We start from the raw sequence: 20,400 nt of genomic DNA, 5'->3' as shown, positions 1-20,400 counted from the left end.
TTTAGAGAACAAATTGCTAGTAGCACCTGTGAAAGTACTCAGTCACCAGGAAAGGCTGTTCTTAAATTTAGGCTTGCAAATACAGTTTGAGCTTGATTAATCACAAGCTAGTTCTTTTATTTCAACCCGAGTAGAAGGATGAACTGGGAAAATCCTTGGAGGAAGGGAATTGGACACCTTCAGAGGTCCCTTTCAACCAGTATTACTCTCGGAGTCTACAGGAAAAGGAGAGAGGGAATTTTGATACTTTCGTGGTTTGGCTCTCTTTGTTGTTTTTTTTGTTTATTTGAAGCTCTTCCAGCTGTATTGAAAAAACAAAGATCTGGATGTGAACAAGGTTATCCCGTATCTCTAATTAAAGGTACCTAAGCTCTCGCTGCTACTACTGAACACAGGAAATATGCTGTGGACAATGGCTCTCCATCATTAACGTAATTATTAGTCCTCCCCTAAAAAGCCAACGGGAATGCTATGTTAAAAGATGGCATTTAAGAAAGTACAGAGATACCTCTAGAAAGTACAGAGCTGTCTTCAGGAAAGTACAGATACAGTACTACCTGCTAAGAACAAAGGAACTAAAGCAACTTTTTTTTTTTTTAATATTTCCCCCCCACACTTTAAATAGACCTAAAAGAGAGAAAGTCCTGGCTTTGTATTGAGGAATAAAGCAGAAACTAAAGGTAAGCTAGAGATTATGCAAGTGGCAAATCTTCCATATAGTTGCTGAGTACGACACATCAGATATATGTTACCTAATTTTAAATAAAAGTTACATGCATGCAGTTGCCTTGGGAATAAGACTACACGAACTCAGTCTTTTAGCCTTATTATAGTCACCTGAAGCAGGAAAAAAATACAAATTTGTAGTCTAATTCTGATTGGACTCGTATGTAATCTTAGTTCTGAGAGCAAGAACTTTAAATGAACTCAGTAGTATTGTTACTGTTCGAGCAGGAAATGAAGTATTATTTTTTTGACACAAAATGACCTGATTCTATGTAGTAACACTTTTTTTCCTCCCTCTCCTTTGAAACATACTTTAAAATTTTACTGAGAAAAAGCAGAATAAAATGCTAAAGTAGATGTGCCAGGCTAAGTTAGAATTTACTCATTTACCAAAGAATCCATAATTTAAGACTTACTGACCTTGAAAATGCTTGCTTTGCTATTTAGATTTTAACAATGGACCGCAGGGTAACGGGTAAAGCTTGATGTAACTTACAGGGTTGGCTTATTTTTAGTAGTTGGCAAGTTTGGAAGGTACCGTCATTGAAAAATGGGTATTTCAGAAAAAAGTAACTGGAAGCATCTTAAGGACTGAAATTATAGAAACTGTAGTTGTACAAAAAAAAAAAAAAGTAATGAACATTCTACATCCAGTAGAATTCGTAACTTAAAAAATAACAACAGAAGCTGACTGGGGAGCAACTGAGGACTATTGATGAAAAGAGGCAGAACCCTTCCTAGCCCCATTCAGACAAGCCCAGTACCAGTATTTAAACTGGCCTGTGTTTCACAGAAGTTCCAATGGTTATGGAGGGAGGAGACACTCATTCTGTGGTCTCACACGTCTTGAGAGACTGCAAAAAGGGTTTTTAGTTGTTGAGTTTGGCAAAAGAGGCAGAAGACTCAGGTGCTCTGGAATAAAAAACAAAAATAAGGAGTTGGAGGGAAGAAAAGCTTTTAGAAGTGGAGGGACATAAAAGCTATCAATTTCCACTCATGCTTGAACCTAAATGCTATGGTTTCCTCAACAGAATTCCCAATTTTGCCACAAGCTGGATTATGATTGTTAAGATAAAAACATGCTTAAATTCCTTTAATAGTAACACAAATTCAAGATTATTTCTTGTAATGAAGTGTTTATTTTATGAAGCAAAGTCTTCACTTAGCTGTAAGGATTAGGAAGGGCAAGCCGAACAGTGCATTTTGTGGGTCATGCATGTAACAGCCCTCCCCTGAAGCAGTGTCTTTTAAGCTTTTTCTCCCCAGTGTTACATTATGCTTCAAAAAGGCAAGTGCAAAACTTGAGTCTTAAACCTGAAAGCCTGTTTTAAACCTGTGCTTGTTCAATCTACTGTTAAAAACTGAACCAACGCTAGGCCTGTCTTCCTGTGCTGCTTGAGACAGACTCTTCTGTGATTTCCCAGAATCAGAACAGTCCAGGCTGGAAGGGACTTTGAAAGACCATCTGGTCCAACCCTTTATGGGAAAGGTGAGCCTAGATGAGATCATCTAGCATCTTGGAAGCCTCCAGCAGTGGGGATGCTACTACATTCCTGAATGATTGTTCTTGTTATGAAAAAATTATTTCCAGGGAGAAAATCCTCATACAGCAGGTTCTCCAGCTCTTTAATCATCTTTGCAGCCATCCTTTAGGCCCTCTCCAGTCTGCCCATGTCTTTCTTGAATTGTGGGGACCAGAACTGGGCACAGTACTCCAGGTGCAGCCTGACAAGCGGTGGGATGATCATATCTCTGTTAGTAATGATGTCCCGGTGGATGCTGCCCAGGATCCGGTTTGGCTTTGTGGCTGCACTGTTGACTTGCGTTCAGCTTGCTGTCCACCCTTTCCACAAGGCAGCTTCCCTGGTGCACAGCCTGCCTTTTTTGGTTATTCCAGCCCAGGGATTTAGGCCAAATGCCTCTTAGTGCAGCCACTATGCCTATTGGGCCAGTAAAACAAGGCTAATGTGGTTTGTAATAAAGGCTACCTGTCTATTGTCTGGGGAGGTGAAAAGTTAAGTTGTTAAAGTTACGCTCTGTTACACTTTTTCCCAGTTAGAATTTTATACAAGGGTGTACCCCTCCCCCCCCTGCAAAAAGTCTAAATCAATAAATTCTTAACTTCCTCCCAAAAGAGGCAGGCAAGGTTTCTCCACAAAACGTTGAAGTATTTATATTAGAAACAAAACAATTTTGAATTGTAGATTTATATTTTACTTATATTCAAAGTAGGAAATAACATTCCTCGTAACAGCTCAATGATACAATGAGAGGTAACTATTGCAAAGTGATTAACAGTTGACTTTTAAATGATCACGTATTGAATTTGCAGACATTATATTCCTGTAAATTAACCTCTTTCCAGGCATTTAATAGTAACATCAATGGTACAATTAAACAGGTACCTCCAGAAAGGAACATTCAGATTTTTCCTTATGTATAAAGCTCAATTACCAAAAATACAAAAATCCTAAAAGTAATTTGAAATACATGAGAGGAAAAAGTGCTATGGCAGAAGTTTAATATTTTTATCATCTGTGGAGTAAGTTACGACTTTCAAGAATTTGGTGCATTTTTAGGCACTGCTTTTGTATTTTTATTTGCCTGAATTGTACAGCAGGACTTGAGATGCCCAAAAACTGTTTAAGATAAATTTAAGGCAACCAAGTGCAAAAGCTCAGTGTACATTAGATAAATGTAAACAGAACATTTCAGAGTAGAAATTGTACAACTATTACAAGTCCATAGTATTGACAAAGGCCAAAACCATTCTGCCTAGAGACACAAATGCAAAATGTAGTTACGCTGATCAAGCCAAAGAATTACAAATTCCTTGAAATAAAATATCGTTTCCTCTAACACGAGGCAGATGCATTACATTGCTGTGCTAGAATAAGTGCCCTGCTTTCCCCCCCTATGTAACATGCAGTCTCCCACAGGTTTGTTCTGTTTGTTATGTACCAGCCAACAACAGAGCTCCAAATGTTAAAGCAAAATGCACAACACAAACAGATGGAATGTGAATGTACAGATATTGGACCTTTTAAAAAATACAGTACCTAGGATTCCCCATTTTAAACAGTTTTCAGCATATTGCATAGCAGTGAACTCATCTGCTACCTAAAACTGTTGCTGTTGACCCACATGGAGTTCCTCTTCAAGTCTTCTTTCAGTTTTCTTTCATACTGTACAGTGGGTCCACAAGTTTATTGTGCACATGCATTAAACCTTGGGGGGAAAGCAACAATGCCAGCTTTACATTAGTTACTTTTTCAACATGTCTTTCTAGCCACATTTTTATCTGGAGTTTGCCTCAAAAGTATACATTTTAAATAGTTAACCGAAGAGAATAACAATGGCTATTTAAAATACTTTAAAATCAGAAGTTAAAGACAGCATATGTACTCCTGTATCACTTGAATACTATTGACACCTTCAGTGTAAAGTGAGCTTTACACTGAGACACCTCTCTGATAACAGACCTATCAAAAAATAGATCTGGAATGCTTCCAAATTAATTGAATACATGAGATCCACCCATCCTTCCTTTGTATTAAAAGCTGCATAACAGCAACATAAAACTTCCTCCTACCACGAACCGTCATAAAAATCAGATGGTGCTTTTACAGCTTGAATTGCGATGTTCTAGCACTGTGGTATTACTGTCTTTGTAATTAATAGTGTGCTTGTGGTCCCAGACAGGCAAAACCAGACTAAATGTATCCAGACTGTTAATGCAGATTCAGAACTTCAGTAGTTCAACTATTCTCTATTCTAGCTGGGCTTTTCCTGGTCGTATTCAAGTCACCCATAGCTGTGATTAGGGGAGTATTTTTTTTTCCCCCCAATTCAGATACTTTAATTTTGAAGAGTGCTGAAAAGACCAATTTCTTTCTTTTTTTGTTACAAGTAAAAGTGTTACCTACATCTAAGTATATATGACATTCAGTCCCTGGTATGTTTTTAACCTCATTTCACCATGAGGACTAATAACAGCAATTGATCAGTGTTCACAATTTGCAAAATAAAAGTCCATTTTAGCACCAAACTAAAGATTAACTTCTAAAATTACAAATTTGAGCAATATGCAACGTTAAAAGTAGAGAATTTTTCTTAAAAACCATTAAAGAAGTCTGACAGTAGTGCACATTTTAGCGATTATCTATGGCAAAGACTATTCAAATACCTTTGCTACATGATGCATCTGGTGGCAAACTTAGTGTCACTGCAGCAACATTAAATTTGAAAAACTATACAATCTGAGGTCATTACTGTAGATGACCACAACAAAAGGCATTTTATGCAGCACCTAGTTCTATTCAGTGTGTATCTATTTAATATAAAATGCAGGCGTTACTATATCTTTCTCCACTTAGTGACACATTCTGCCAACCTTAGAAGGCAATGTAACAAAAGAAGGGAGTTTCTTAGATTTCATGAAAGATAACTATTGGGTTGATGTACATGGGAAAGATCGAGCCAGTAACATTTTTCAGGAGTTTAACAGTAAATGAGAATATATTAAGTATACCTTTGACACAAAAGACATTTGTACTGAAAGAGTAACAGCTGCACACACTACTCAAACTAGAACCACGTTTTGAACTTTAAAGCATTCCACTTCCTACCAGTGTTTTTCTCTTCTAAAAAAGGGAAATGAAAGGGAGATAATTACCCACTTCCTAGAGGCATGAAAAATGCTTACAAAGTATTGCCTCTGCCATATTTAACGAAGGATATTTAAATCCCCTGAAATTGTTTCAGGAAAAAAAACAGTCAGAAACAAAAGCTTTTTTTAAAGATATGCAGAGTCCTTACTTGATAGATGCCAAACCCATTATTTCAAAGGAAAGTTTCACTGTATTCAGATTTCTGCATACAGTTTTAAGAAAAGCATGCACAACTACGGAAAAACTATCCTGAAATTAACTTATCTGCAGACTAATTAGTAAATTCAAAATTCATTTTCTGCTTCATTCTGCAGGAGAGTTACCTTTCCCTTTTCCAATGAGAACATTTAAGTACACTTGATAATTTTAGCCTCTAATAGGTTTTCAGAAAGCTAGAAAAAAGTGAAGGGGAATAAGAGTTATTCTAGTTACCAGCCAGTGCGGTACCTGATTATCAAAAAGATTTGAGATGTTTCACATAGTACCTTGAGATATTTTAAATGGTGAAAAAAAAAGTCACAGTAAATAGCTGCCATAATTAGCAATCATTAAGAACTACCTAGCTTCTTAAGAAGTCTAACCTGAAGATCAAGATTCAGAAATAATTCCAAATTTGACCCACATTGATTTCTCCTCCATCTTAAAAGGGGAAAATCTCACTGATTTGAGAATAGATAAAATTAAGCAAGTTTAAAGTAAACAACTTTTTACGAATTCTATTGCTCTGTATTACAGGGTAATTAAATACAGTGTGACACAATAGCACACATTCATATACTTTAGCCCTTGATTTTTGAAAGCAATGTTCAGTGTCATTCACACCTAGTAATTCTACATTAGGTTTGTATCTTTTCCAAGCAAGGCTTTTGTTTATATGAAATACAGGAAAATGTTTAAAATTCATCCAAGCAGTTAAAGAAGTTTGTCATTGTAAACAATAATAAGTACTATCTAGTAGCTTGATACACAATACATAGCAAAGAACAACATACTGAAAAAATCCAAAATTAACAAGTTGGCCACAAACGGTATCAGGATAAAAATCACGTTAATGCCAGAATTGCAATCTAATGCATATATGGACACTGGTGAAATAATGCTTTAAAAAATAATTTCATAAATTACAATCTTGATCTCAGCTGCCTCAACTACTACAAGTATCCATGCTAGTGAGAAAGATTTACACAATTGCATTTGCTGTGCTAATATAGTTAGGAGAAAACTACTTTTCTCAGCTGCTACAGTCTCAGTGAAACAGAATTCACATCTAGGAACTCTCAATGACTATCAAAAATCCCAACTTTAATCTTGCCTCAGTATACCTACGACAAATACAAAGAGCACAGCCGAAGCCTGCAATGCATTAAAAGTCAGTATATATTGTTATGCTAATCGCACTGTATGAAAAAGGTCCTCAGGTGGCTTCAAAGTCTGTACCACACAATTCAAGTTTACTAGACAGCACATTATAGCACAGAGCAAAAGAAGCATGAAAATATATCAGAATTAATAAATGTACCAAGTTTTCTTTAAGAGAAACTTTCCAGTATATTTAAGACCAATATTCTGGAACACCAGACTGCTGCTGTTTTACTTACAGCTGAATATTACTAAACTATCATTTCAAATTGGTAGCAAAGGAAGTATTTTTCCAAAGTAGATTTGCCAGGAATGTAAGGAACACAAGTTACGCCTCCTAGCACTTTTCCATTCAGAAGCAGTAAGTTAACATTTAGTATTTTGAATACATAACATATACATTAGCTACTGTAATGTGTTGGAAGGCTCAGACTAAATATAGCTTACTTTTTTTATTTAAATACCTGTAACCTCTGATTCAGTGCTCACCTTTAAAGTATTTCACAGTTTTAACTCTTAGTTCTAAAGTAGCATCTTCATCACATACAAAGATAGTACGAGGGTGTTGCTGGAAAGCAGAAACTGTCCACATATGATTGACTCCTTCTTCAATTGCTTTGTACAGTGCAAAAGCCTTATGTGCACCTGTTATAAGAATCATCACCTGCAAAACAAAGGTGTCTTTACTTTCGATCCCAATATCAATACCGACTAGTCTTGAAAACAGACACATGCAACTAGAACTAAATGAGTTCTTACTTCTCTAGCATCCATCACTGTACCCACACCAACTGTTAGCGCCATAGTTGGTACTTTAGATAAGTCTCCATCAAAGTATTTAGCATTTGCCAAAATGGTGTCCATTGCTAAAGTCTTTAATCTTGTTCTTGAAGACAAACTGGATCCGGGTTCATTGAATGCAATGTGGCCATCTGGACCAATGCCTTTTCAAAGTTAAAAGAAGTAAATCATTCCAGACCTGCGAGTCAACAAATATCCTCAAACATCGTAAATGAATAAAAAAGTTTTAGGACTCATTTTTTCCTTTTGGTTTCCCATTTTAAATAAAAAGCATTCAAAACTTACTTGAAATTAAGTTATTAGAAACTTGGACACCAACCATTCTGTTTTGAGATTCATATGGATTCTTTGTTAGTCACAGAACTTTCTTACACCATAATTGAAAAAAGTGGTTTTAGCTAAGTTATGAAAACAGCGATTAAAGAGTTGGTGTATTTGTTTGAAACATAACTAACCATAGAGCATTTCCTCATACCTCCAACAAACAGATCAATCCCCCCTGCTTCTTCAATTTTCTTTTCAAATGCATCACATTCCGCCTGTAAGTCTGGAGCATTCCCATCAAGGATATGAGCATTATTTGGATCTATGTCAATATGTTTAAAGAAGTTATTCCACATATAGGAATGATAGCTCTCTGGATGATTTCTGGGAAGTCCTGAAATTTTGAAATTTAGAGTGAAATCAACCCATTAGAAGATTTAGCCAAACAGCCTTAATTCTAGTCTATTTGTAAACCAACGTAGGGCATGCAAGACAAACCTAAGTCAGTCAGATAAAGCAGCATTTGAAATTATATTGAGAAGAAAGGTTTCCCTTTGGCATGCACAAGGTAATCTATTTACATTCCCTTCGCATATGTCTTATCACAAAGAATGTAAAGTCTTGAAAAGAAATGCAGTCACAATACTATGTGACAACATACTTTCAACAGATGTACTGTAAAGTAATTTACAAGCACTAAATTTAACCCAGAATCCACCTGGACTAGTTTATTATTTGCATTTTTGTGGATAAAGAATAGAGAAAAATGCAGATGACCCCATGTACGCAAGTCTAACTTAGAAGCACAAAGATCTAGATTGACTCTGTGCTTTGTCAAAGTATTTAACAGTTTTAGTAACAGAAGAAAGTTATCAGTATAGCGTGCTCTCAAATAATCAGCACATCTTACCTACATATTCATCCATGTTGAAAGTCTTTACATATTTGAAAGAGAGATCTCCGTTCTTGTGATATTCTATCAGCTTTTTGTAGCATCCCAAAGGTGTACTCCCTGTTAAATAAAGTTTTTCTACTGTTTTATCTATCCGCACAACATTTTAAGTGTATTTAAATCTCTTCAGAGTCAAATTTTGCTACAACGCTTTTCAACGTAAAATAAATCTGTTATTTCTCATTTAGTATTTCTCAGCTTCTCAAACTTTGTCACAACTATTTACATGAACCAAATCCATATTTAAAAAGAAATATGTTGGAGTATTACCAAAAATACATTTGTGTTCTTTTAAATACTGTATCTGTTAGCAATGATACAAACATAGTTCTAGGTTTAGTCACTTACATAGGCTTTGAATAAAACTTGCCTGTTGGTAGACCAAGCGTGAAATATCTTCCTTGACTTGGCTTGAATTGGATAATACGATTACAGATGTATTTTGCTGCCCATTCGCTTGCCTGATCATAGTCTTCAAGAATTACTAGCCTCATTATGGCCGTGAGGAACTTGTGTGATAAAATAAACTTAAACCTGGAGAAAATGTCAAAAGTTTTAAAAATAAGCACCATATGAATAATTGTAAAACTCTTAAGATTTCAGAAGAGGTAAAAAATGACCTTTTATACCGATGACCTAAATAAAGGATATTTCACTTGCGTAGGCAAATTGCACTCTTGCAGTTCTTGTTCAAGGTGGACTGTTGGACAACCAAAAGAAAAGCTACAGGATCCAAGTGACAGATTACAGTCAAAATATTTATTAAAATTCACAGACTAATTTAAAGTAACTTGTAGGAAAACACTAAAACAAGATGAGAACAAGCCATTTTGAACTTCGATTTTTTAATCGTTACTGTTAGAAAAGAGGAAATACTCTGCTTGAAATAAAAGCAAACAAGTAAGTAAAGAAACACGAACTCCTGTTTCTTACAACCAGCTGAATACCTAAAATTTCAAAAATAAGGCCCACAATAACCCCATGCTTCTATATTCAAAATACATAATTGGAAGTAAACAATTAAAACTCCTTTCACTCTCATTCTAGCTCCATAACAATGCTTCAGTAAATATATTAATCTGCAAAAAAAACATTAGATATTTGAAATCTTTACAATTCACAGAAAAATTACCCATAAGGTCACTTTTTTTTTTTTTTCAACATAACAGAACATAACAGAATCACAGACTGGCAGGGTTGGAAGGGACCTCTGGAGATCATCTAGTCCAACATCTAGTCTGGCAGGGGGGCCAGAGCAGGGTCACTTAGAGCAGGTTGCATAGGAACGCGTCCAGGCGGGTTTTGAATGTCTCCGGAGACGGAGACTTTAAAAAGAAGTCAGTCATTTTTTATAGGCTTTGATTGTGAGTACAACTATACCAACTATTAAAATGACTATCTAGAAAACAAGCTTGGCTGCTAGAAGTACAAGTGCATCTCTTGCATTAAGCAAAACTCATTTTTCCACGAGTTTCTGCTTAACAGAGTCTCGTAATTATCGGGCTCTTTGGCCAGTTCGCAATGAATTACTTTTCGCTTCCCAGGTCTAAGTGTGCTTGGCGTTAGTCAGAAAACAACATCGCTGTCAGAAAGTCTAAGGCCAACAAAGTGCCAAACCACCCCCTAGCTCTTAGCTGACCCAAAATAAGGCCCACTGTAGAAGAAATATGAATTAAGTTACAGCAGCTCTCAACAGGGTAACATCTGTTTGTCCCACTAAACAAGGAAGGAAACGGACACCACCCTTTGCTGGCTGCGCTGCCTCCTCTCCCGGGACAGAGAGACAGACTCACCTCTGCAGAGGCAACGCTACTCCACAGCCGCCGAAAACGCTACCACCTCCTCCAGGAGGGCAGGAAAGCCGGCCACCAGGCCCAGATCCCGCCTCTTTGGGGCAGCCTCACAAAGCTCTACGGATTTTACCCTGACAACATGGTGATGCTCTCCAAGAGACAATAAATCTACGTTGTTAAAGGAAGAGACCTACTACCCGCCTGCCTGCCTGCCTGCCTGCCTGCCCGCCTGCCTGCCCCCACCTCCCTCCGACCCCGACGCCCCCGCAGGGCGGCCCCAGGCCCCGCGGCCCTCCACAACCCGCGGCCAGCAGGGCCCAGCCTCACCCCACCACGGAACCCGGCCCTGCCCGACCCCGCTCACCCCCAGCAGAGCCCGTAGCGGTGACAAGCAGCGCCGGGGCGGCACCGGAGGGAGGACGGGGACAAGGACCGGGACCGAGACCAGCGCCCGCCCCGCCACCGCCAACAGCGCCCGCCGCGCAACCCGGAAACACCTGGCGGCGACCGGAAGTGAGTGCGCGGTGCCACGCATGCGCGAGGGCGGCCCGGTACGGGCGGGCTGTGGGGGCGGGAAGGAGAGTACCTCGGGCGGGCCGTGAGGGGAGGCCGGTGCTGGGGTAGGGCTGAGCCGAGGAGGTGCCTGCCCTCAGGGCAGTTCCAGGGGAGCTGCTGGTGGACAATGGGTTGAGAGCAGCCCTGAGGAGAAGGGCTTGTGGGGGTGGGTGGAGGAAAAGTTGGACGTGACCCGTCAATGTCCGCTCGAAGTCCAGAAAGCCAACCCCATCCTGGGCTGCACCAAAAGCAGCGTGGCCAGCAGGACGAGGGAGGTGATTCTGCCCCTCTGCTCCGCTCTGGTGAGACCCCACCTGGAGTACTGCGTCCAGCTCTGGGGCCCCCAACATAAGAAGGATATGGATCTGTTGGAGCAAGTACAGAGGAGGGCCGTGAAGATGATCAGAGGGATGGAGCACCTCTCCTGTGAGGACAGGCAGAGCAAATTCAGCCTGGAGAAGAGGAGGCTCTGGGGAGACCTTATAGCTCCTTCCAGAACCTCAGTGGGCTACAGGAAAGATGGTGAAGGCCTTTTTATCAGGGAGTGTAATGATAGGACATGGGGTAATGGTTTTGTACTGAAAGGGTAGATTTTGATTAGATAGCAGTAAGAAATTTTTCACTATGAGGGTGGTGAGGCACTGGAACAGGTTGCCCAGAGAAGCTGTGGATGCCCCATCCCTGGAGGTGTTCAAGGCCAGGCTGGATGGGGCTTTGAGCAGCCTGGTCTACTGGGAGGTGTCCCTGCCCAGGGCAGGGGGGTTGGAATTAGGTGATCATTAAGGTCCCTTCTAACCTGAACCATTCTGTGATTCTATGATAGACTAAACTAGAGTACGGCCTCTGCACGAGGCCTGTTTCTGGAGACCCTGTTTATGGGAAGCGGGTGGCACACAGTTCTTAATGAGAAAAGCTCCACTTTGAATTAAGTATTTGCTTGAAGCAGCTACAAAAGAAGCTGTTTGTAGTTACTACAAAAAAATAAAAATAGGTAAAGCATCAACTTCCTTCTCTTTGCTTTAAAAACAGTCAAGTAATCTTATAGATGTAGCTGAGGTATAATCGAAACAGCTATTCTGTGATAGATTCTTGCTGATTGAGAAAGGGTTAATAGTCTTAAAGAGTGCTTCTTCAGAATTCAGTAGGGAAACTGAGGGGGGAAATTTAAAAGAGCAAGCTACATAATTCTAAATATGTGTGTACGCACATGCTGTAGGCTTCACTGAGGCCTTACTGTAATAGAAGACCAGGATAAATCTGGTTACTGGGCAGGCGCATAACTGGCTGAGGAAAAATACCATGACTGAAGGCTTAGGAGAGAAAAGCTAATAAAGGGGGGTGGATGTGCGTAGAAAAAAATCTGGAGTCATACATGAACGTAATAATACATTCTGGTAACCTGACTAGAACTACTGCAAAGTAGTTTAGAATGATTGAGTAATGCTTTGCCAAAGGCATCAAAGCTGCATTTGCTAGATTATGAGGAAAAATATATCTTACTGGAGTCCCCGGGGCTTAGCAGGCAACCAATAAAAATATCCTTTGTTTCAGAATCTGCCTTTTGTTTGAATTTAACTTTCAAATATCAACAACTTAATTTAGCTCATGGCCGTTCTTCCTATAAAGTCTTTATCTTGGAAATTTTACCAGGTCCTAAAGAATATTGTTTCCTCTTGCACTGTTTCTTGAGTCATGCTCTGACCTTCTGCTGCTCTCGTTGTTTCAGAGTATGCTGCAGTGGAGGTTGTGATTTTCAGATCCTATGTAACAACGTAGTTTTGCCTCTAGACTTCCATTCTGTTTTTTCCTACCTATATAGACCACGTGTAACACTTCAGTGGTAAACTACTTCTGCATATAGCAGACTAGTTAACACGTTTCTTTGGTATTACTACACACCTAGGTACCTATGGGCCTGAAATCATATCCCCAGAATTGTAGGGGAGATCCTTTTCTTCCCTTGGTGAGTCCTTTCTCTGAAATGTGAGCTCAGTGTCAGAGATTACTTAATTATTTTCTCATGGTCAAGTGTCAATCTCTGCTTCTCTCTTCATCAGCTTCCTACTATGATTGTCTATTCACTTTTTGCATCCTCGGTGTTGCCAGCTTGTGTGTGGCAGTGCTTTACAGTGCCCCTGAGAGTAGCAACAACAGGCTTCTCTACTTCTCTAGAATCTTTACTCACTACCCCGATCTCAAGATGTTTCTGAAGAGTTTTACTGTAGTGTACACTTGCTGCCTTGACAAGGTAAGAATGGAGCCTGCCCAAATGGATGGTACAGCAAGAATGGCCATTTATGTTACCCCCTTTCCCCTTGGCAGAACAGCGTTATTCAACTTTTCATGCTTCCCATCTCTGATTCCATTCCTAGCTCTACCCTGTAGGTATGACCTTACCATATATTCCGTGTCCTACCGTAGTCCATTGGCTTTGTTCATCACTCTGCATGTGGAGTCGTTATAAGAAACAGGTCTTTCACACAAGTTCTGTTGGTTTCCACAACTTAAAAATTCACTTTGCGTATTATCCAGGAGGTTAGAGAATACATGATGTACTGTTCTATGCTCAGAGGAACTTGAACTTTTCCCTGCTGCCTGTAAATTCTGAACAACCTTCTACTTGGCAATATTATCAACTGCTTCTATTAGACATACTCTCAGACAAATTTCCCGTCTTCCGTGAGCATATTCAATTCTGCCTCCTTGTTAGTATGCTAATGCACAGGGTGGGATTTTTCCCAAGTCATTCTTCAGATTTTCCTTTCTAATTAGTAGCAGATGCAAAATGCTCTGTATGCACTGAATGCTATTGCTAGCAATTAGGCAAAGTCTTAATTCCTTATTAGGTTTCCTTGAGTAGCATGACTAGGGATTTCTCTAAATCTCATAGTCATGGTATTTAAAATCCAACTGTCTTTCTGTTGCTTCTCATAAGTTTTTCTGTGATAATGTTTTTCCTTTTTTTCGTAAAATCCCCTTCTGTTAAATATTAATTCCTTTACTCTCATCATGGTGGTCTGATTTTTATATATCTACTATGATCATGTGACTTTTGTGATACCTTTTTTAAAACCTGCATTTAAGTGACTAGGAATTTAGGCTGGATGTACTTCAGTAGTAACCAGGCTGCATTGAGTTTTACCTAGGGAGGGCCACCGCAACTTAGGCTGAATGCAGTCTTTTAGCAAGGGTAACTCCTTAATAAGGAGTTAGGTTAACCTAACAAGGTTATTTCCTTCAGATTCCCTCCTTTTTAGTTTGAAGAACAAAGGATCCTCCCCTAAGTTGGGACCTATGAAGGAAAATTACTCAAATGGATGTTGACTTGCAGGAAAGACTAAAAAGAAGCCAGAAAGGTTGCAATGAAGATATTTGCCAAGGCATTAAGTGTAGAGGTTGAAAAACAAGTAATTGCTGAAAAAACTTAAGACCCCTTGTCACCGTGCTGAATTATGTTATGAATTATGAAAAATGTGTGATTCACACACATACTTTTGTGTGAATCAAGAGTAAGGATACAAAATAACAGCAACTGAAACCTTTTAGAAGGTGATAACTGTATGGGGAGAAGGAGGAAAACTGCAGCGGAGGGAGGATTGTTGTGTTTTGATTTTTTTTAATTTTCAGAGCTTTGAAAGAATGTGAAGACAGTGGTAGTTACCCCTGGTGCTCCGTTTAATGCCACAGGGTCAATAGCCACCTGTTTTTTCTCTGACTAAAACATGCTGAATTTCTGGTAACTTTGTTTGTCTTCTGGACATAAGCCCAAGGGGACTGAACCTACTTGGCAGCTTTGCTTACTGCTTACAAAGACTGAAGGTAGCGCCGCATGCTCTTGCACCCCTGCACTTGTCACAGCTTTCTTCAAAGCTTCCTTGGTTAGGTCTCACCACGTTTCTGTGAGCTGGGGTACATAGCATGTGACGTCTTTTGGCTTTATGTTTCATGCAACAATCCCTTTGGAACCATTTCCCAGTAAAATAGGAAACATCAGGTTCTGTGATGCCAGGAATACGCCAACAGAGGCACAAGTGAAGCATCTAGCTAGTGTTTAGCACCATCTTAATTTTCACAGGCAAGGCTTTGAGGCAGTTTGTGAACCTATGCGTAGTAACAGATAAGCACCCTTTGCTTTTGTTTTCCATTTCTGTTCTTTTTTGCCACGTATTGGTGGCAAATAAAAAAATCCACTACATGGATTCTGGTAGAATCTGTACCAAAGTCTGGTTCTGAACATAATAGTCCATCACTACAGAGTAAGCGTTAAAGGTGATGAGGGCAGAGGCGTGTGACTTAAATATCGTACCATCATCCTGTTACCTTATTGCTGGTGAACTCAGTCAGTTTGTCAGAGTATGGGTTCAGTGCTGGAGTTTTCTACTCGGTACTACTTCGTTTTGCCATGTAGGGAGAGCTGATGCTGATCAATTTCCCGTGTGTGTCTGGAATTCCAGGATATGTCTCCTCAGGCATTGAGGAGTCTCTGAACCAGCAGCAGAGCTGCCTGCGACATTACCTGCAGACCAGAACTTCCCCTCGTTACTGATGCGAGCCTCAGCCGCCTCGTAGGTATGAGGGGATAAATCGGCATTGGCCGTGCCCCTGTAGTGGGGATCGTTTTTGGTGTGTGCAGGGATGTTGTTGAGAGAAATTTCTGGCAGTGCTCTCAGCTGCTGTTTAAGCCTTTTCCTTTCCAAGTGCACAGTTTAGATGTTCACCATTTCTGTCCTGTCTTCTCTCCTCTCTCCTAATCCGCTCCTCCCCTGGGCCAAAGGAGTGAGCATTTCCAGCCCTTCCAGGAATATGACTGGGCTGAATTCACACAACAGGTAGTCCTCTTGACTCTTATGGTATCTTTTGTGAGCTGAAGCTGTTTCTAAAGGTAGAAATAAAGGGTACTAAGCACAGGGTCATAGAATCACAGAAATGGTTGGGGTTGGAAGGGACCTCTGGAGACCATCTAGTCCAACCCCTCTGCCAGAGCAGGGTCACCCAGAGCAGGTTGCACAGGAACGTGTCCAGGTGGGTTTTGAATGTCTCCAGAGACGGAGACTCCACCAATTCTCTGGGCAGCCTGTGCCAGTCCTTTGAAGGCTTAAGACAAAAGTAGTGCCCTTACTTTGAGCACTGTGTGACTGGGGGGGCACTGTTTTTTTTTTTCCTTCTACAGATAATCTCTGCTTAGTCTTGTGCTTCATGGAAATTCTATAAGTCAAGAAGACTGATTGTTTTTGAGGTGTTTTTGCGAGGTGTCCTGTCCTAGCTGTTAAGGAGCAGGAGTGAATGACAAGGGATTTCCGTACGGGTATCTGCTCAGTGTGCTGACTCTTGTCTGCCCAGTTAGGCAGCCTGATTGAAGCGTGGGTGGGCTGATTGACACCATCTGCAGGACCAGCGCCAGAATGTGGTCTGCTGAGTGATGGGGGAATAAGACATCTGTCCTGGGCGGTTGAATTCTAGCTAATCTTAAATATCTCCTTCAGAAAAATGTCAATAGCCTGAATATGGAGGTTTGTACAGAGTGAATATGGAGTGAATATATGAATATGGCATCAAATGAATTGCAGCCCAGTTGGCAGTATTTCAAAATTTAGCTAGCATTGGTCATTTCAGATTCTTATGTGAATCGACTTTCTGTTTTAACTTCACACACGATGGGAAAATCAATATTCTGATTACCTTTTCTTGGGAGGTCATAATGCAGGCCCACGGTATATCCGTAGTTCTGTGTCGCAATATACTGTCAGGCAAATAGGCGGCTGCTTGCACTTCTCTGCCTCCTCTACCATCGTGTTTTGAGAGGATAGAGAGGCCATGGTAAAGTGCAGAGAGCGGGAGGGCCTGACCCTGATGCTGGTGAGAAAACAGCAGAGGTAGTTGGTCTTTCTGCAGAGATATTCATGAGACTGGGCACAAAAATATGCAGGATGTGTTTAAGACTCCGTCCTATTCCAGCTACGCATATGGGAAATGGGATTTTTGCATCCACCAGACTTTTTACTAGTTTATCCCCAGGCCATCCTGTACCAGTCGGCTCAGTGCTTTCACGTGTTTCTGGCTAAATACGAGTATTGAGAAACTCTGTGAGTCCTTAGTACTTGTGGAAATGTTCTCCTTTGTTTTGCACAGTGTTTGTGCAAAACTAAAGCAGGATTTAAGGTTTCATGCTAGGCTTCCGAAGATGAAGGGAGATAACCAGAAATATCCTGCTCGGTGTTTTTTTGTTAGTACTTGTAAGGAGAATAATGTTGCATCCGATTTAACATCGCTCCTTTTTATGAGATTGACTTTGCTGAAAAGACGGCTTCAAGAAACACCGTTTGGACTTATTACCTCTCTCTGCATTGAATAAACCTTTCAAATATCACCCTTGGTTGTTTGTTTTTTTTTTTAAAGATTTTTTTTTTTTCTTCTTAAAATGTCATTATTTCAGCAGACGGACTTTGTATGGAACAAGCTGCCCCGTTCCTCCCTGGGAGGGCTGGGGGCGATGCCGCGCCGCGGCCGCCAGGGGGCAGCAGGGGGACGCCGAGCGGGGCCGATCCCACCCGAGCCGATTTCTGTGGTGTATTCTCCCCGGATTCCTGCCTTCCCTTAGGGACCGTTCCTGCTGCGGTTTTGTGGCCGTTTTAACCTCTCAATTCGGCGACGCAAATCACGAGTTCGTTAAATACTCAGTGTTAAATGCCTCCTCTTCTTCAAAGCCTTACTGGCTTGTGTCTTTGCTTCAATGGTTGGCGTGAATCGATAATAATCAACTTTATACTCCTTTCCAAACAAAAAAAATAATTCATATTTATAAAAATAATATAGATTCCAGTAAAGGGAAATTCATATATGTTTTTTTCCAGGTAATTTCTTTCAATATATAGAACTTTTTTTGGTTTTTTGGAAACTGATGGTATCCTTTGCCACGTTGGCCAGTCAGTCAGGCTAGACTGAGGTATGGCTTGAGCAGAAGATCAGGTGTGTATTTGCATCTGTTTTGCCGAATATGCTGCAAACTACTGATGGGTGTTTATCTGGATTGACTTGGTATTTATTGCGCTACCATTTTAAGCAGAGGCTTTCTGAACCCACTTAGCTGTAACAACACACTGAAGTAGAGCTTTGAAATTGGTTGTCCTGCAGTGCAGTTGCTGGAGCTTGGGTCCTACCTAGGTCATTATTTCCTCAAAGGGAAGATAATAGTTCCTGCCCCATCTGGGTATGTCACAAATGAACTGAGAAAACAGAGAAGGCTTAAGCAAATTCTTCTCCCAGGAGAATTCTTTTTTTAACCTCTACAAACAGGAGCCATTTGTGGTTGTGTATGGACCTGCTTCATGCAGTTCCAGAATAAAACAGCAGATCTCCAGCTGAGCCTCGATTAGAAACCCTTTTTCTCCCTTAATGCATAGCTGACTTTTGCTCTTTTTTTTTTTTTGCAGGATTTTTGCTCTCATATGAGGACCCTTGGATCTCCTATGGGAATGCAGGTGTGTGGCTGGGGTGGTTCCCACCCATCCTAACCCTATCCTGGGACCAGTCAAAACTTCCCTGTGGCACTGGAAAGGGCTGATCATTTTCATCAACTTGTTAGTATATTTTTGAACTTTGAGAGCATGTAAATTGTTATGAAGTTAAATATTCCCTCTAGAAACGTCATAAAGTTACCTTAGTCTGTTTCTTTTGAGTGGTCATGTGATGAAACATTGGATGAACAAGGATATTTGAAAATGACAAAGCCTCCAGAAAGTATCTTTTATTGTACTAACCAGAAATAGCCCATTATTTTATTTGGCTCATCTGATTTCTATCGCCACCTCTCAAGCTAAGGAGGTGGTGATCAGCAGTTGAAAGACCTGAGGCCAGAATTGTCCCTGACTCCGTGATTCTGCATCCTTTAGTTCTTTAACAAAGTCCTTGTGGAGCCAGGCTTTCCAAATACATATTCTTTTTTGAGGATCTAAAATACATACGGAATGCAACCCATTTACTTCAAAACCTATAAAATCTATTTCTGTTCTACAGGTGCGATAATACTGGCACAAAAGACAGAATATGAAAAAATGTGTGCATCTTAATTCACCTCAAGGTTAGTGCAGTATGGGAAGGGAAATAAATTTGTGGTTGACGTTACCTTTGGCTCTAAATGTTGTTTTTAGCAGACACTTGGGGAAGCTTGAAACTATTCCAGGATCTGGCTTAGGTAGGCAAAGCAGGCAGAAAGGATCTGTCACTCCAGCATTTCCCGCATCTTCTAGGGGCGCAGGGAGGCAAATCACGTAGTGACAAAGTAGGAAAGGCAGGAAAGCATGGGCAAACACTTAGGATGGCTACTGTTTGCTGAGCTCTCGGCACCTGGAGTTGCACCCACAGACAATTTGACAAAAAGTAACCTCTCTCCCTGTGGGGATGGATGTAAGGGTGGCGTAGGCATGGCCACACGACTCACCTGAGCAGGGAGTTATGGTATGTCACTGCTACTTAAGTAGCTAAAGATAACGTGAGTTCTTTCCTTTTCCCCTTTTAGTTCAAATACTCATTTTGGTTAAGAATTTGCACTCAAGACTTGATGTGAGTGTGCCTCCCCATGGTCAGTGTGCCATCCTTAAAGATCACACTCATTCCATTTTCCTTTACCATGCTTGACGTCCTTCTCTGGTAGGAAGGATAGGTAGTCCTCATTTGAACAATGTAGACAACTGCTAAAGACAGTTTTCAATGAGTAATTTGTCTAGGTCCATGTAAAACTAGTCTCAGGCTTCTGTAGCTGTCACACTGCTTGTTGGCATCAGGTTATTTTCATTCTGTTAAGCAATGTTGACGATAGTGCTCCATTTCAGTTAATTTGCATATTACCAATGATATGACTGTTCTACTGGTTAGTGGAAAACTTGTGCTTTATGCTGAACTCCTTTCAGAAGTTTCAGGTTGGTTGCTGACTGTGTTTAGTAGGACAACAGGTAGTTCGTGAGGAGCTGTTTTTTTCAGGCTGCTCTAGCACCCCCCCAGGATGTTCAGATAATGCAGAAAACAGGCTGCATTTTACCTCCTGTAGCTCTCTCTGGGGTAGTTTGAGAGAGAAGAGGTCATACGCTGGGAGCTGGGGTGACCTGCAGGTTTGTAAAGTGTTTGAAGAATTTGTAGATCCCAGGCCCTGACTGGTTCTGCATACAAAGCTGTGGTAAAACTCACTCTGCCTGTTCTCGTCTTAGGGTTTTTACCTGTACTTGTGGCCATAAGATTGTGAAACAAGGAGGGGCAGACCCAGGCCAGATCTTAACATGAGGTAGAC

The 20,400-nt window shown here is 40.5% G+C and overlaps 2 protein-coding genes across 3 annotated transcripts; one reads left to right on the top strand and one right to left on the bottom strand.

The window, feature by feature from the left end:
- Window positions 1–96: 96 nt before the first annotated feature.
- Window positions 97–11,068, bottom strand: GNPDA2 (glucosamine-6-phosphate deaminase 2). Of its 2 annotated transcripts, none has more exons than XM_054202517.1 (8): window positions 10,930–11,068; window positions 10,566–10,715; window positions 9,139–9,306; window positions 8,731–8,828; window positions 8,032–8,214; window positions 7,515–7,699; window positions 7,245–7,419; window positions 97–1,638 (listed from the first exon to the last, which is right to left on the bottom strand). In XM_054202517.1, the coding sequence occupies exons 3-8, from the start codon at window positions 9,264–9,266 to the stop codon at window positions 1,532–1,534; spliced, it is 876 nt and encodes a 291-aa protein (XP_054058492.1). In that variant the 5' UTR covers window positions 9,267–9,306; window positions 10,566–10,715; window positions 10,930–11,068; the 3' UTR covers window positions 97–1,531. The 2 variants fall into 2 exon arrangements, with proteins under 2 accessions (XP_054058492.1, XP_054058493.1); XM_054202518.1 differs by lacking the exon at window positions 97–1,638 and adding an exon at window positions 3,077–3,954.
- Window positions 9,830–19,229, top strand: LOC128910130 (translation initiation factor IF-2-like). Its single transcript, XM_054203027.1, has 4 exons — window positions 9,830–9,837; window positions 10,723–11,116; window positions 18,551–18,598; window positions 19,134–19,229. Exons 1-4 carry the CDS (start codon window positions 9,830–9,832, stop codon window positions 19,140–19,142), a joined length of 459 nt encoding a protein of 152 aa, XP_054059002.1. The 3' UTR covers window positions 19,143–19,229.
- Window positions 19,230–20,400: the final 1,171 nt, after the last annotated feature.

The sequence above is a fragment of the Rissa tridactyla genome, chromosome 5, assembly GCF_028500815.1.
Source record: "Rissa tridactyla isolate bRisTri1 chromosome 5, bRisTri1.patW.cur.20221130, whole genome shotgun sequence".
Lineage (NCBI taxonomy): Eukaryota > Metazoa > Chordata > Aves > Charadriiformes > Laridae > Rissa > Rissa tridactyla.
Note: the sequence above shows the minus strand (reverse complement) of the source record. Positions and strands in the feature narration are given on the sequence as shown.